This window comes from Geotrypetes seraphini, chromosome 5, assembly GCF_902459505.1.
Source record: "Geotrypetes seraphini chromosome 5, aGeoSer1.1, whole genome shotgun sequence".
NCBI lineage: Eukaryota > Metazoa > Chordata > Amphibia > Gymnophiona > Dermophiidae > Geotrypetes > Geotrypetes seraphini.
This window is the reverse complement of record NC_047088.1, coordinates 223981290-223999124: the sequence shown is the minus strand read 5'-3', so window position 1 is coordinate 223999124 and position 17835 is coordinate 223981290. Positions and strand designations below refer to the sequence as shown.

At 43.1% G+C, this 17835-nt stretch overlaps 1 protein-coding gene across 1 annotated transcript in view; it reads left to right on the top strand.

Annotated features, from left to right (window-relative positions):
• Positions 1-325: 325 nt before the first annotated feature.
• The window catches only part of KIF5C (kinesin family member 5C), a 242236-nt gene continuing 224726 nt past the window's right edge, over positions 326-17835 (top strand). The window contains exon 1 of the mRNA XM_033946311.1: positions 326-829. Within this exon, the coding sequence (XP_033802202.1) occupies positions 704-829 (126 nt within the window). The 5' untranslated portion in view covers positions 326-703. The remainder of the gene's footprint in view (positions 830-17835) is intronic.

Sequence of the window (17835 nt, the reverse complement as noted above, 5' to 3'; positions counted from 1 at the left end):
GTTTTTTGCCTGTTTAGATTGTAAGCTCTTTCGAGCAGGGACTGTTTTCTTACTCTTTGTGATTCTGTGCAGCGGTGTCTGGTAGCGCTATAGAAATAATTAATAATAGTAAAAAAAAAAAAAAAACAACCCAAACAACAAAACATCTTCATGCATAATTTGATTTCAGAGGTGCCCTCTGGATGCATCATTTCCTTACTCTGTTCAAATTGTCATGCCAATAAAGTTTCTTGAATGTGAAAAGAACTAAAACTCCCAGCATGCCCGAGGCCTCCCCCCCCCCTCTTAAAGGCTGGACAGGCAGATTTGGGAGGGGGCTGTTATAATGCAGTGAAGTCACAAAAAGCCCTGGGGATAACGCTGAAAGAAGGCGGCAGGCTGGTGCTGATGCAGGATGGCAGCGCTGGCTGGAGGGTGTGGAAAGAACTGATGAGTTGAGGCGTTTGTTTGTTTTTTGGAACTCCTTGAAAAATCGAACCGACCAATTTCGGTGAACGGTTTTTTTTTTGGCTCAGCGGGGAGAGATTTCTGGTTAAAAGTCACCTATGACTGCGGATGCAAGGGCTTCTCCTGGAACGCTTTGTTGCAGCCCGTCGAAGGCGAGATGACCTGCTAAAGGTGAAGGTTTCTTGCTGCTTTCACTGGATGCATAAGGTGGCTGCTGGCGGATTGCTCTTAGGATCTGCGCTTCGAAACGGACGAGATGGCGGACCCGGCTGAATGCAGCATCAAAGTAATGTGCCGGTTCAGGCCACTGAACCAATCCGAAATTGTAAGAGGCGATAAATTTATTGCAAAATTTAAAGGCGATGACACCATAGTTATCGGGGTAAGTCTTCTCGCTTTCTTCCCTCCCCCACTTCCCCCCCCCCCCCGACACGCTGGTAGATATTCTGAGGCGACGATTTTTTATTTGCAATAGCTAGGACGCCGTTATTTTGCTCTATTTGCAAAATAAAAAAAATGTTCATGGTACTCCAGATCCGGATTTATCACCGAGTTGAAAACGCCTGCGATGTGATGATGAAAGGATGCCTGATCTGTTTAGTTTGTAGAAATGTCCAGTGCAGTTTCACCTTGGGGACGTGTGCTGCTTGCATGCAAGAAAATATAGATGTGATTTCTGAGCCTCATGCATGCAAAATATAGATATGATTTCTGAGCCACCTGCTTTAACGAGGCTGATTGGGAAAAAAGGAAATATCGATAGAAATAGAGAGGAAAAAAATATTCCCTTGTCTCTTTCTGAAGGTGGTGACTTACAAATGCACGGTGCAGATTACGGAATCCCATTACAATGGACCTACCTTGCAAAACGTAGCTCCCCTTAGTGACATGCTCATTTGTAAGCGTCGAAGAAAAGAGCTAGTGTCTCCCCCCGCAGCTGAAAACACAGCTGCTTCTATTAAAAATAAGTTGCAAGGTAGAATGCAAAATACTCTTTTTAGGGAGGGGGGTGTGTGTGCGGATCATTGATAAGAGAATCGATTCTGCTCTGACAGTTGCTCGTTTCAGAAACCGGTGTTATCGATCCGCAGTATGCAAATAGTTTATGGCGGTACAATAAAGCAAAATTAGCGGTCTCCTATCTGTGTCCTCTGTTTTCAAAGTATTGCGAGCATCCGTTTTTTGGACGGAACCTGTGACTGTGAGGCGTGTGATCCCCCCCCCCGGGAAAGACTCTTGCTCTATTATGTCTGTCCTGAGATTGTGGCTCTTTGCTTGTTTCAGGCTTGGAAGAACTGAATAGCCGCTGTTTGACGTTTTCCTGCTGGCCTCTTGGCTGATGCAGCCTCTCCAGCATTGATTAGGGTGATGTCATGATTGTCAGCGCGCATGCGTAGTCTGTAGGACGCATGATTAGGTGAAGTGACTGACGCCAGTTTCCTGTTAAGAGAATGAAGGCAGCCGTCTCTGGAGGCTCTTTGCCGCCTCCCTAGTTGAATATTAATAGGGTGCTCCAGTTGCAGGCTATGCAGTGGTTGTCATGTCACTTAATGCTAAAGGTGGCTTGGGCTTTAGGTGCCTAAGTCCCTTCCCCACAGAGCTGATGGTCTAAATTGGTCCGTAGAGCACAGGGGAATAAAATGTCTCTTGACCTTGGGCTGTGATACAACCAAAGTGGTTTCCATTTATAATATGCTGATGCTTTCTCCTGTCCCTAGTGGACTCGCAATCTATTCTAAGCACTTTTTTCTTTGTACCCCGGCCAGCGGAGGGTTAGATGCCCATGGCCCAAAGAGGCACAGTGGGGAACTGAACCCAGTTTTCCAGGTTTTCAGTGCACTCTACTGACCACTAGGCTACTTCTTCACTCTGTCAGTGGGAGGAATTGGGATTTGAACCCTAGCTTCCCTGGTTTGCAATCCACTTCTGTGACAGGGAAAATGGTTTTTAAGTATCCAGCAATTTTCTATTGTTACAGTACTTGCGTTTTCATTTCCTTTGGAACTGTGAGCCTATATTTTAACTCTTTGAGGATTCCCCCCCCCCCCCCCATATTTTATATTTCCTCTCAACTTACTTTAGTTCTTAATTTCTTCTGGGCGCCGGGCTATGCATCAGGTCTGCTTCTGGGACCCAGAACCTAGCTACAAGGTGTCACTTTTTAAGCAATGATCATGACCCCTGCCCCCACATCAGTAGTGCTTTCCAGAAGATGGTGGGAGTGAAATATTTGACTCTGAGATCAAACTGGGATGGCACATTGTAGTCCAACAGTTTAGGTGGTAAGTGCTGTACACTGCATCACTGCTCTTCTTCTTTTTTTTTCTTTTTTTTTCCCTGAACATGGTAGGCTTGAGGTGTAGGCAAACTAGATATGTGTTTGAGACCCTCACAGATGTGTTAATTTGATGGCTCCCATGGTCCTGTTAAAGAGCTGCTAGCAGAAAAAAAAGAATGGATCCAGGTTACAAAGTCACTGCTACCTGCAGAGGTCTGTCTTCTTATCCTAGTGGCTTATCCTTATCTGCTTCATTCTTTGCTAGTTTCCCTCTGCAGTGAGAACCACACAGAACCCTACTTTTGGGAGTTTAAAAAAAATGTATATATATGGACCTGAAAGGCCTAGTGTATTTTTTCTAAGGGACCACCAAAATTCCTACTCTATTTAAGATGAATACAAAAGTGGGCCATTTATTTAGTAATTTCTATTTTTAAGCATGCATTACATAAGGTAATATTGCCTAATGTTGAGGACCCTCGCCGTTGATTTCTGTCCTATCCTCTCTCGCTGAGCCTCCTGCTACTGATCAACTCAACATGCAGTCACTCGTTTACTCTGCACCCTAGGATTGGTGCTTTGGTAGGTTAAGTACACTACGGGAGCTTCAGCCTCACTCTCACTTTTAATATTCCTTCACACTCTTAGTCATCCACCTCCTGAAAGTCTGATCTTTAAATCTTCTCAATCCTGATCACCACAACACAACCCATCCCCAAATGATCCTGTAAAAACACCTAGAAAAGAGTGGTGTAGTGGTTAGGGCAACAGCCTTGGCACCCTGAGGTTGTGGGTTCAAATCTCACTCTGCTCCTTGTGAACCCACTGGGCAAGTCGTTCAATCCTGCATTGCCCAAGGTATGCCAGATTGTGAACCCACTGGGACAGATGGAGGAAATGTTTGAGTACCTGGTTGTAAACTGCTTATATAACTTTGATAGGCGGTAAATAAATACCTAAAATAATTTAATGGGGTCCTTTTACAAAAGCGCTAACCAATTTAGCGCGCGCTAAATGCTAAGGCTCTTTACCTGGCTAAATGGGTTAACTGCAAATTGCATGTTTCCTGAAGATAGGGTGTGTTCTGGTTCTCCTGTCTTTTGCTTTGGTGGCATTTGCTTGTTGCTGTTGTCCTTCGCGACAAGCCAGGTTGTCTAAAAGTTAACAGACCCTGCTTCAATTCACTCATACCATTCCCAGCCTCTCCATTCAGCCCTCTGGAAATCTTCACTTCTCCCTACGTGCTCACACAGATTCAGTACCCAATCGTGCACTTGTCAGTGGAACACGTTCTACTTGTTTTTCTTTGATAAAAGGAGGAATGTCGGACACGCTTATTTGGTCTGATGCAAAGATCTATCGCTCCTTTAAATTTTATTTGTGGTTCAATTGTGTTTTTAACCCTTTCAGGACCATAAGGATCGTAGGCCAATTTTTGTGGTTTTGACGACATTTTTATGGTAAAAAGGGCTTGCAGATGCCAAAAAATTGATTTTTTTTTGTGAAATATCATTATTTTTTTTTAAAAAAATCACACTTCTGGCTTGTGTGGCAAGTGAATCTTCTCGTCAATTTGGCAACAACGCTAATGAATGAATGTCGGAACCAGTTTGTTTACATAAAGGCAGTATCATATGGAATCCGTACATATCAAATTTAGAACTGTAGACTATCCCAATCAAAATTTATAGGATTTTAAAGTTATGGGACAAATATGTCCCTTGGTCCTGAAAGGGTTAAAGTGGGGGAGGAACTTTGCTTGATGTGATCCGCATTTACTGAAAAAAATCATTGTGCCCACTTGTGTGCTGACCCTTTTGACATCAGCGCTTGTTCTTCAGTGCCTAGTTATGAGCCCCCACAAATATTACTAGCGCATGGAAATTTTTTTGCAAGACTTAATGTTTAGGGGCAGAAGAACAGGCGTGGATGAGTGCTTTTACTTTTGGTTTTGCTCTGACATGTGCTTGTTCTCCCCCCCATCTGTCTTTAAAACTTGCAGGAGTCTCCTCCTTCCGCTTGTATAAGACAAAGCCATTAGTTCAATGTGAAAACTGACAAAGAGTTCCTCTCCTCAAAACTACCTGTACTGCCTCTGACTGCGTATAATGCTGAAAGTTTTTCACCCTCATTTCCTTTCTGTACACTGCAAAGGAATTCTTACTGGCCTCATTAACATCCATTTAAACACATTTCAATACAATTTGTGGCCATCTTTACGGTGCACATTAATACCTGTGCTTGAGCCCTCTGAGCATTTAGCGCATAATAACATGTACTCGCACCTGGCATTAACCACACGTTTATGCTTGTGCTAACTTTGAGCATCGTCGCCTCTATTCCCCTCCACTTAGAGGCTGCAAAATGAAAAAACACCACGAACACCTTCTCTCTCACCAAGCAGTCCTATGGGGCAAAGACCTAGACCAACTGTTTTCGCCCACTACATACGGGGAATTCAGGAAACGCCTAAAAACATACCTGTTCCAGAAATACCTAAACAATTGACCCGCGCTCCCTCTCCCTCCCCCCTCCCTATTCCACCTGAACTTACAGCACTGTTATAAATATAATCTGTTATCTTCATCTTATCGTAACTTTACGTTGCTATTTATCCCCAACAGGTCCTGTCGGACATTACCTACTAAAATGCACATATTACATTTTTGCTCAGCAAATTGTATTTCTATACTATTGCCTCCTGAGGTCTCTGATCTCTGTATTTCCTCTGAATATCTACTAATTGTATTTCGCTGAATGTCCAGCACTCTTGATTGTAAACTGCCTAGAAGTCGCAAGATTGTGGTGGTAAAGAAGAATAAAGTTATTATTATTATTATTATTATTATTATATTCTTCCTTAACCTTTCTTCAGATATCTGTGGCGCAAACATGAGTATTTTCTGCAAGGGTAAAGGGTATGTGACTTGATATACTGCTTTTTCTTGCGGTTACAATCAAAGCGGTTTACATATTTTAGACAGGTATTTATTTTGTACCCGAGACAAAAATAAAAGTATTAAGTGACTTGCCTAGTCAGAAGGAACTACAGTGGGAATTGAACTCACAACCACAGGATGCTGAGGCAACTGCTCTAGCCACCATTAGACCACTGCTCCACTGGTAGTTCTACTACTAATACTACTACCGTTTATCAGGTGGGCTTTTAACTGGGCCTTGAATACTGTCAGAGATGGAGCCCGCCGTAGGGATTTGGGCAGCTTATTCCAAGCATACGGTACAGCAAGGCAGAAAGGATGGAGTCTGGAGTTGGCAGTTGAAGAGAAGGGCACAGATAGGAGGGACTTACCAGCTGAGCGGAGCTCACGGGGGGGGGGGGAGAAGGGGGGAGTGGGAACTTGTCCCCATGTCATTCTCTACTCAGGATCCCCCCCTCCCTCAATGCCAGTACCTTGAACACATTTGAATTGAATGTTGGCTCTATACATGCATGCATCTGCACCCAGAAAGTTGGCATGATATACCAATGGTCAATCCGTATCATTACATTACATTACATTAATGATTTCTATTCCGCCTGTGCCTTGCGGTTCTAGGCGGATTACAAATTAGAAGAGATCTGGACATTACCGAGAGAATTACATAACAGTGATTCATGTACTTTACATGGTATGGTAGAGGATTATAAATTATGAGAGATCTAGATTTTTTCGAAAGAATATCATAGTAGGGAATAAAGTGATAACAGGGTACAGTGGAGAATATCAGTATATACTGGTTACAGAAGAAAAATTACCTAATAATGAAGGAGGAAGTTTGTTGGATACTGAAGGTAGGTGCTTATTTAGGAATCAGAGTAGTTTTTGGAAGGTAAGGTTCTTGGAGTTGACTAATGTGTTATTCATGTGAGGGAGAGCTTGTGCGAATGGGGAGGAGATTAGTTAGTGGGGACGTGTTTTTTAAATAGAAATGTTTTGATTTCTTTTCGAAACACTTTGATGTATCACACTTCGTAGCAAACAGTAAACATCCTGATTGGGTGGTAATGTGCTGGATTTGCTTCTCCACTCAAAGGGGCCCATGCAGAAAGCTTTCTGCATGGTTACTATGGGTTTAATACAATGTTACCAGTATAGCAATGTAGAAAGGATTTCAGCACAGATGTTAACTCGCACAGAAACCTTGACTGCAAATAGGATTGAAATGAATGCAATTTCAGTGCATTTGCTATTCTGTGGCATGCAAAAAAACCCCTACAAAAACCCCAAACTTTGCCCCACAACTATTACAGAAAAGATTTGCCGAGGTTCAAGGCAATGTAGAAGGTTGGTTGAGAGGAGTGGGTGTCTGTTGGTACTCGCTGTTCCCCCAACCTGACCACACTATATCAGATAGCTGACATCAGCCCCCCTCCCCCCCTATGGTCTATTGACCATACCCAAGGTGAAGTGAGGCCCCCCCCCTTGACAGGGTGGAGTACCTGTCGCTAGACAGCAGTGGAGCTCATGGAGCTTGAGAGGAGAGCTGATTTGCATAAGCGTTGTTAGTGCTGCTGGGAGCTGTCCACTCATCCTGAGTGGATTGTGGTGCTGAAAAGAACAGTTCTCATCATAGAGAGCTCAGAAGGCAATGAGCTTGTTTGGAAGCTGGGTGACCCTTGGGAGGAGGAATGCTGGTTTTGGCCTAACTCCTGGTAAGCCCTCCCTCTATTTTTTTAAAAAAAAATTGTTCTGGTAGTCTAGTCCTCTTTTCCTGAAATAAAAAAAATCCCTGGTGAACCCCCTGACCTCCTCCAAGTTCATGCTTCAAAGAAGGCAGAAGTGATGCCCACTTGCTCTATCTTCTGGCATTGCTATCTTGAAAAATGACTATGCACTGGGTAGGGTCTGTCTGCCATATTAGAGAATTTGTTTCTTATATGGCAACAGGCCGTGTCTGGTGCATTTCCAGAATGCACTGAGCAAGGCAAGGTGCTATGGTTTTTCAAGATGGTGCTATTGGAGGCAGGAGCAAGTGGGAATCTAGCGAGGTAGAAATGAGGTATGAATCTGGGGGAGATTTGAAGACCTAGGGGAGGTGGGAAGGGGGTGCAATAAATTGTTATGTTATGAATCTCACATCTTGAGAGGTGAAAAGCAAGGATTAATTTTTTTTTTTTTTTAAACACATAAAATAGGCTGTGTAAGCTGCAGGTTTGAGCTTGTTATGGGTACATCTTTTGTATTTTTGTTGCAATTTTATTTATATGTGAAGTTCTGTTTTTGTTTTAGGCACACTTGATTTTTGTTTTGCCTTCCCTTTTTTTTTTTCTCCTGTTTTCTGTGAAGTCCAGAAAAAGAAAAGGCAAAGTAAGCTAGAGCCTAACTAGAATACTCTGAGAATATTCCAGTCTTTCCCCATTAGTACAGGAGCATATGTGCTCATATCTCCTTCCCTTCTGGCTTGCTGCGCCGTATGCATGAGCAAGCTGTCAGAATCCCTACGGCGGGCTCCGTCTCGGGCAGTGTTCAAGGCCCAGTTAAAAGCCCTTCTCTTCGAGAGTGCATTTGACTCCTAACTCCTCTCACCTTGAGTTACAATACAATAAATCAATTTCTAGACTACATAACCAAATAGTTCTATGCGGTTCACAAAAAAATAATAAGAATACAGAAGAATCTGAATGTAAGAAATCTAATTGCCAATGAATTTATTGAAGAAACATGATGGCAGATAAAGGCCAAATGGCCCATCTAGTCTGCCCATCCGCAGTAACCATTATCTCTTTCTCTCTCCTAGAGATCCCATGTGCCTATTCCAGGCCCTTTTGAATTCAGACACAGTCTCTGTCTCCACCACCTCTTCTGGGAGACTGTTCCATGCATCTACCACTCTTTCTGTAAAAACGTATTTCCTTAGATTACTCCTGAGCCTATCACCTCTTAACTTCATCCTATGCCCTCTCATTGCAGAGTTTCCTTTCAAATTAAAGAGACTCGACTCGTGCGCATTTACATTACGTAGGTATTTAAATGTCTTTATCATATCTCCCCTCTCCCACATTTCCTCCAAAGTATACAGATTGAGATCTTTAAGTCTTTCCCCATACACCTTATGATGAAGACCACGCACCATTTAGTAGCCTTCCTCTGGACCGACTCCATCCTGTAGGGGTGTTTCCTTATTTGCACCTGAAGGTTAGGCCTCTCTGACATCATAAAGCCTGAACCATTGTTTGCAAGAAATCATTCCAGCCTGAACCATGCAAGAAGAGAAAGAATAAAACATCTTTGCTGTTATGATGCCTGATGCATTCTGGGTATGTACCAGAACTGTATTCTAGTCAAGGACATCCAGCTATGCCTACATGCTCTGCCTATGTGAATCTTGGGGGAGTTATGGCTCATGTGCTGGTCTTATCTAACGAAGGCGCCTCTGTTTCACGGCCTGAGCGAGACTATACAGAAAGGCTATTCATCTAAGTTATGTTTCTGGATTGGTCTGGAGAGGTCATCTGACGAGATCCAAGTGAAATGTGCTAATTATAATTTAGTCTATGCTGGGATGTGAGTGAACTTACATCTTATCATAGGTTTCTCTGTGTATCGTCTATAATAATTAAGACCTGGAAAGTTACCTCTTGTGACTCTCTGCCTGAGAGAGAGAACCGGACTTTAAACAGATCTGGATTCCATCACGTAAATGAAACCTTTGTTGCCAACCTAATTTACAGCTGGACCAGTGGCTGACGAACTCTTATTCCTCTACCAAGGGAATTCATATCTTTTGTGCTGAGAAGAATAATTCCGTCTACCGGGCTAAGGCCTAATTGGATGGTGAGAGTAAGGAACTTATCTATCTTTTCAGCTGGGTTAGAGAGGGAATCCTATTGTCTATAGGATAAGGATTTGTAAAGCTATTCTTGGTGATAAACTATAATAGTTTGCTGCTAATCAGGAATCCTATATAATAAAATCCTAGCCATGCATGCGCACTTACCTGCGTGCTTCCGTGATCTCTGATCTGTGATCAGTAGGTCCGTGGCCAGCAGGAGTGTGTATGCGGCGGCCAGACAAATCAGAAAGCGGAGAAATGCAGCACAGCCGGTGACTCCCCCCTCCCGCCCTCACTCACCGCCAAAACCACCACCGCCAAAGCCTCCTCCTTCTCGCCGGCTCACCCATGTTTAAATTCAGAGAAAAGTGCTGCACCGCGCTAACACTGGCCTCGCCGTCTTCTGTCCACTGCGGCCCGCCATCTCTGACTACTTCCTGTTTCTGCTAGGGTTGGCCGCAGCGGATAGAAGACGCCGAAGCCAGCAGTAGCGTGGTGCAGCGCTTTTCTCTGAATTTAAATGCGGCGGATGGGAAGGGGGCAGCGGGAAATCCTGCTGCTGCATAGGGAAGGCCGGGAAATGCTGCTTCTGCACAGGGATGTGTGTGTGTGTGTGTGTGTTGGAAATGCTGCTGCTGCACAAGGAAGGCCGGGAAATGCTGCTGCTGCTGCTGCACAGGGAAGGGTGGGAAATGCTGCTGCTGCACAGGGAAGTGTGTGTGGGGTGGGGAAATGCTGCTTCTGCATAAGGAAGGCCGGGATATGCTGCTGCTGCTGCACAGGGAAGGGTGGGAAATACTGCTGCTGCACAGGGAAGTGTGTGTGTGTGTGTGGGAGAAATGCTGCTTCTGCACAAGGAAGGCCGGGAAATGCTGCTGCTGCACAGGGAAGTGTGTGTGTTTGGGGGGGGGAATGCTGCTGCTGCACAGGGAAGGGTGGAAGTGAAATGCTGCTGCTACTGCAGCACAGGGAAGTGGAGGGGACGGAGAGGGAAAGGGGGCCTGGGAGCAATCTTGGTTTGCTTTGGGGGAAGGGAGACAGAAGGGGGCCATGGAGAGACAGGCAGGCAGGCAGCGCATTAGAACGAAAGACAGACACACAGAAAGACAGCAGGCAGGGAGAGAGAAAGAAAGACAGATAGGGTGCCAGAGAGAGAGCCAGATAGAAAGAAGGACAGACAGCGGGAGGGAGAAAGAAAGAAAGGAAGAGAGAGACAGGGGCAGGGAGAGACACAGAAAGTAAGAAAGAAAGACAGACAAACATATATTCTAGCACCCATTAATGTAACGGGCTTAAACACTAGTTATTATTATAAGGAATTATTTAGAGTATAAGAATTAGTTTTACTTATTTATCTAGCAAGTGTGTTGTAATAATTATGTTCTGAGTTTCATATATGTATTCGGATATTATGTGAGCAATAATTAGTTATTGCTGCTGGCTTCTGAACTATATTTTTCTGTTTTCATAATAAAAGTATTTCATAACGCCTGGGTCCCTGCGTCGTGTAAGTAGGCAAAGCTAGCTGAACCTGGATGAGATATTATGGTCTTCCCTAGAAAACTAACAGGCACGTATTTGTTTATATAACTGATTAGTACACCATAAATCTTACTACAATCCTTTTTATATCTTTTTGAAGGTGCGGCTTCCAGAATTGTACACAATATTCTAAATGAGGTCTCACTAAAGTATTATAAAGGGGCATCAATACCTCCTTTTTCCTACTAGCCATACTTCTCCCTATGCAACCTAGCATCCTTCTAGCTTTCATCGCCACCTTTTCAACCTGTTTGGCCACCTTAAGATCATCAGATACAATCACAACCAAGTCCCACTCTTCACTCCTTAATCTGTACCATTCCCTCATTAAATTTTAGCTGCCAAATTTCAGACCATTCTTCAAGCTTCGCCAGGTCTTTCTTCATGTTATTCACACCATCCGGCGTGTCTACTCTATTGCAGATTTTCGTATCATCCGCAAAGAGGCAAATCATATCCGACACCCCTTCAGCAATATCATTTAAAAAAATGTTAAAAAGAACAGGCCCAAGAACAGAACCTTGAGGCACACCACTGGTAGCATCCCTTTCCTCAGAGATATGTCTTCAGTTGCCTTCTAAACTGAAGATAAGCGTGGGACATAGAGCACAGATGCCTGAAATCACCATATCAATTCCTTCACCTGATAGTATAGCTTTCTATCAGTTAACTTGCATCCCTTCACTTTGATTATTATTACATATGTACATCCTAAAAGGAAATATTGAATGTTCTACATTTGGTAAACCAAACAACAGATCACAAGGTCTGCGGCCAGCAAGACTGTTGCATGTTAACAGCTAAGTTCCTTAGTTAGTTGGTTTTATATCCCATCCTTCCCAGAATGGGTTAGCTCAGAATGGGTTACAAGGTTAACATACATATGCCTAGATTCACTAAGGGCATGGAGGGATATAATCCGTGTCTGGGGTCACTGATTCACGAATCGCCCAAATCACGCCCCCAACCGCCTGCTCAGATCACTCTATAGCGATCCCAACACATGCGTAGACCATCTGTAGATGGTCTGGGAATGCGCTGGCCCTCCATACCTGGCAGAGCTAAATTTGACTTTTTTAAAAACTTTTTTGCAAGCCCATGGTTTTAACTCGTGGGTTAAAACCACGGGCTTGCACAATGGGAAAGGATAGGAGAGTTGGGGAGAATCGGACAGGAGATTCAGGGCAGAGCATGGCGCAGGAGAATCGCGGCTTGAATAGGGGCAGAGAGCAGGAGATTCGGGCAGAGCAGGGCAGCAGGAGAATCACGGCTTTGGGGCAGAGCAATCAGAAATGATGTGACTTGTTTGCTGATCAGCCAGCCCAGTCAGTGAATCGCTGCCTGCCTACATTTGAATGCCATTCCCCCCCCCCCCTCATTTGTATGCGTGGATTGGAGGATGTTCGGGACAGAGGTTTGTGATTCGGGTCAGAGGACTTAGTGAATCTAGCCCATAATATATAGTCAAAACGGGTTACAAATTAACATACATATACAGATTGTTCCCTGAATTTACACACACAAACAGGTATACATGCACATAACAGTATAAAAATAAAAAATATATCTTGCCTTAAATTGGCCATTCCCAACAGTTCTCGGGGCACACCTAGAGCCTCTTTTACAAAGCTGTGCTGTGCTAATGGCCCAGAAGCCCATAGAGATTTAAAGGGCTTTGGAGCTGTTGCCGCACGGCAGCCGCTAGCACGGCTTTGTAAGAGAGGCCGCTAGTCTCATTGGGTTTTTCAGGATGCCCACAATGAATATGCATGAGAGAAATTTGTAGCACTGCTTTTTCATGCAAATCTAACTCAAGAATATTAATTGTAGATATCCTGAGAACCTGATGGGTCCGAGTGTGTGAGAATGGCTGACCTAAATCTTCTCATTTCAGGAATAATTTTAGGGGTCTGCTTAGACGGATCACTAAATCAGTAAGCCAATGCACTGGTGATCGGTGGTGCGCGCTTTTGCTGTCATGTAATTCCATGGCAATGGCATGGATGTTAGTCGCTGTGTACTTCATTTTATTAAAATTTAGGATACAATGGACTGTTCCATTGTCATTGTCTTGGCTTATAATGAAACTTTCAGAACTTTAGTGAATTTGTGCTCCTTTAAATAAAATAACAGAAATTATTCCCATGGCTCTGCTTTAATCATTGCCATAGCTGAAACTTGAAAAGATTTTAAAAAATTTTTCTGGGTTAAAATGATAGCATTAGTTAAGCATCCTCTAGAGTCTAGATGATTTTTTAAAATCCTTTTTCTCACTCTTTCTTCCTCTTCTAGTCTTCTCTGTCCCTGATCTCCAAGCTGGGTGGGAGTGGGAAGAGGGGAATTGGGCCAGTGTTTCCCAAACCTGGTCTTGGAGGCACCAGTCAACCGTTTAGAATGTCCACAATGAATAGTCATAAGAGTAATGTGTATGCAGATCTCTCTTGTGGATATTCTGAAAATATGGCCGACTGGGTTCCTCCAAGACCAGGTTTGGAAACCACTGAGTTAGCCATATAGGCAACAGAATGGTGCATGGCCTTTTATCAGTCATGTTTCTCTTATTATTACTGTCCTTACACTGAATGTTCTGACTGCTTTGCTGTTTAGAAAAAAAAATAATAGTCTTTATGGGTGGGTGAGCTTTTATTTATTTATTTAATTTTTATATTACTTATATACCACTTATATCCTAAGTGATTTTACATTCAGGTACTTTATCATATTTCCCTATCTGTCCCGGTGGGCTCAAACTCTATCTAGTGTACCTGGGGCAATGAGGGGATTAAGTGACTTGCCCAGGGTCACAAGGAGCAGCGAGGGATTTGAACCCACAGCCTCAGGCTGTAGCTGTAGCTCTAACCCTTGCACCACACTAGCTGGGCTTTAGCCTCGGGATAACTAAACAATTTAGTGGGTTGAGACTCATAGAACATCCAAGTTCTTCTTAAATTTCATGTGTTGTGCCTTTGTTGTGTCTTTGACACTCAATGCAGAACTAACATCATTGAGTAGATTGATCAAACTTTGTCTTTTAGAGACAAAAATACATTGTAACCATTCTAGGATTTAGTTCAGTTATTAAACTAAGGAATATACAGTAACATCTTAACCAGAAACCACCTTGTGGGCTGCTTTAAGAAGGCTACTGAAGTGCAAACTTTCACAATATGTGAAATACTGTATGATAAATCACATAAACTCTTGTCTTATGCTTGTCTTTTCAGTTGTTTGTTGTTTTTTTTTGCCTCTCTGGCAGAACAGAAGGAGACAGATGTCATTACCAACTTAGGCTTAGCACATGCAAATATCAAATTGGCATTTCTCTAGTGAAGAAGAAAATGTGTTAAATGAATAATATCACATTTATAATTTGTTCATTTCTTGACAATTTATTCACCATATGAAATGTGTCCATGCGCCCAGAGAATTATGATAAATCAGTTAAAATGCCATGTGAGGTTATTCTATAACATTGTTTAGATTTTGAAGCTTATTTTTGATTTGGGAATTTGTCAAATAAAATGGTATACTTATTGGATTTTGTCTATGCTTGTTCTCATTAATGACTGTCCCTTTGCATGGGGAGGTCATGTACTGGAGGGAAGAATCTGGTGGGAGATTCATGGTACATAAGGACACTGGGCTTGATAGACTCTTGTTTCCAACAGTAACATCCTCAGGTTTCAAGTTAGTAGAGTTCCCACTGATGCCCGCCCCAGCCCATCCTACACCTAATCGCCATATATGGGCCACAGACTGTCCAAGTCTGTCTAATACCGGCCTTAGTTCTTTAATTTACATCCTTCATTTTCTAATTAGAGTTCTTCTATTTTTATCCCACGCTTTTTTGATTTCCCTCACTGTTTTCCTCTCCACCACTTCCCTTGGGAGGGCATTCCTAACATTGGTCCTAAGTCTTCCTCCCTGTAACCTCAAATTATGCCCTCTAGTTTTACCATTTTTTTCTTCTCTGGAAAAGATTTTGTTTTATATTAATACCTTTTCAAGTATTTAAATGTCTGTATCATATCTCCCCTGTCCCTCCTCTCCTCCAGAGTATACATATTTAGGGCTTCCAGTCTCTTCTCATACTTCTTTTTGTTCAAACCCCTTACTATTTTCGTTGCCTTCCTCTGGACCGCCAGATAGGGCCTCCAAAACTGAACACAATATTCCAAGTGTGGGCTCACCAATGACCTATACAGGGGCATCAACACCTCCCTTCTGCTGGTTACTTCTCTTTATAAACAGCCTAGAATCCTTCTGGTTACAGCCACTGTCTTATCACACTATTTAGATGCCTTTAGATCCTCGGACACAATCACCCCACGGTCCCTCTCTCCATCTGTGCTTATCAGCCTCTCACATCGGATTTCTACCCCCAAATGCATCACTCTGCACTTCTTCGCTAGACCATTCTTCTAATTTTTGCAGATCCTTTTTCATGTTTTCCACTCCCTCCGGGGTGGCCACTCTGTTACAAATCTTGGTTATCATCCACAAAAAGGCTAACCTTACCTTCTAACCCAGGGGTGTCAAACTCAAATCACATAAGGGGCTGAAATCTAAAAAGCAGGCTATGTCGTGGACCGGATTTTTTTTTTTTTTAAGATACTTGCCCCCTCCTTTGCTTACGCGCAGTGCGGGCCCCAGTGCCGATGGCGGCTCCGATGCTCACAGGACTTCTGTGAGCGTTGGATCAAGCCCCGGCGCCAAAACTCACGCTGTGCGCCAGCAAAGGAGGGGGGTTAGTCTTAGTAGAAGTATAGGGATGCAACCTCTCCAACCCCATGCCGGCTACAAAATAAATAAGACATTTCCTCTCTTTTAGGTCCTAGTTCATGCTTGCTGTCTAACACCAGCTCTGACAGGATACATATTTCAAATCTGACACATTGTAATCACAAAATAGGAAATAAAATTATTTTTTCTACCTTTTATTGTCTAGTCATTTTGCTTTTGGTCCCAGTTTCTTTCTGATTTTGTCTTTCTTCTAATTCCACTGCACAACAATTTTTTGGTTAAGTCTTGATTCCTGAAAAGTTTTTGGTGATTATGACAGGTACCAACTTGGTATGCTCAAATATGGTTTTGGTTTTACTGCATCACGTAAGAACTATGAGAAATAGACATTTTTATGTTTACTGACAATAAAATATATAGTCAAGTTTACGTTTCGCACAAGCGACTAAATGAAACAGAATTAAAAGTGTTTTGCTCCCGAGTTTCTTTTATATTCAGTGTCTGGTGCATCACGTTGTAGCATCCAACAATAGTCGGCAAGCATTGACGGATTCCAATTGCCCTGGTATCGTTTCTCCATCGTAGCTATGTCTTGATGAAACCTTTCACCGTGCTCGTCACTCACAGCACCGAGATTTGCGGGGAAGAAGTCCAAGTGTGAATGGAGGAAATGAATCTTGAGTGACATATTGCACTTCATTCTCTTGTATGCTTTGAGAAGTTTGTCTACCAGCTGAATGTAGTTTGGGGCTCTGTAATTGCCCAGAAAATTGTCAACAACGTCTTTCAAGGCTTTCCAGCCAATTTTTTCCGGCCCAACTAACAGATCTTCAAATCGCTTGTCACTCATAACATGTCTGATCTGGGGGCCAACAAAAATACCCTCTTTGATCTTGGCATCAGTTATTCTTGGGAACATCTGTCTTAAATAACGAAAACCTTCCCCTTCCTTGTTCATTGCTTTCACAAAATTCTTCATGAGTCCCAGTTTAATGTGAAGAGGAGGCAAAAATATCTTTGTCGGGTCAACAAGCGATTCATGTGCTACATTTTTCTGTCCTGGAACTAACTTTTTACGGAGTGGCCAGTTCTTTCTAGAATAGTGCGACTCTCTGTCTCGGCTGTCCCATTCGCAGATGAAACAGCAGTACTTTGTATAGCCAAGCTGCAGTCCTAGTAACAGAGCAACGACTTTGAGGTCTCCACAGATATTCCAGTTATACCTGGTATACTGGACATACTTTAGTAACATTTCCATATTCTCATATGTTTCTTTCATATGTGCTGCATAGCCAACAGGTACTGAAGGATAAACGTTGCCATTGTGCAACAGAACAGCTTTCAGGCTTAACATTGACGAATCAATGAAAAGACGCCACTCTTCCGGGTTGTGATCACAACCAAAGACCGAGAACAATCCTTCAATGTCACAACAGAAACAGAGACTGTCGACTTGTGCAAAAAATTTGGTTATATCATGATGCCGGTCTCGAAACACAGAAATTTTCGTACCTGGTGATAGCAAACACCATTCCTGCAGTCTCGAACCTAGCAGCTCAGCTTTTGCTTTTGACAGACCCAAATCTCTGACCAAATCGTTCAATTCGGACTGTGTTATCAGATGTGGATCGCCTGATGAGGATGGTTCAAAATCCGGGTCAATGTCACTGTTAGAACCCTGCACTGCAGTTTCTTCATCTGGTTCGTCTAAGGTCCAATCCTCTGGTGGTTTCGGAACTGGAAGACTGTCATCATGTGGCATGGGTCTCATTGCTGAAGGCAGATTAGGATATTCAATTGACTTCTTGTTTTTGGCAGAGAAACCAGACACATTAGTCAAACAGAAATAACAGTCCGTCACATGGTCTTTCTGTTCTCGCCATATCATCGGAACAGCAAATGGCATCGTCTTTCGAGTACCTCTGAGCCAGGCTCTCAGACTAACAGCACATGTCGCACAGCAAATGTGAGGCGCCCATTGCTTGTCTTGATCACCTATTTTGCAGCCAAAATACAGATGATAGGCTTTCTTTACAAGGGCAGTCATCGAA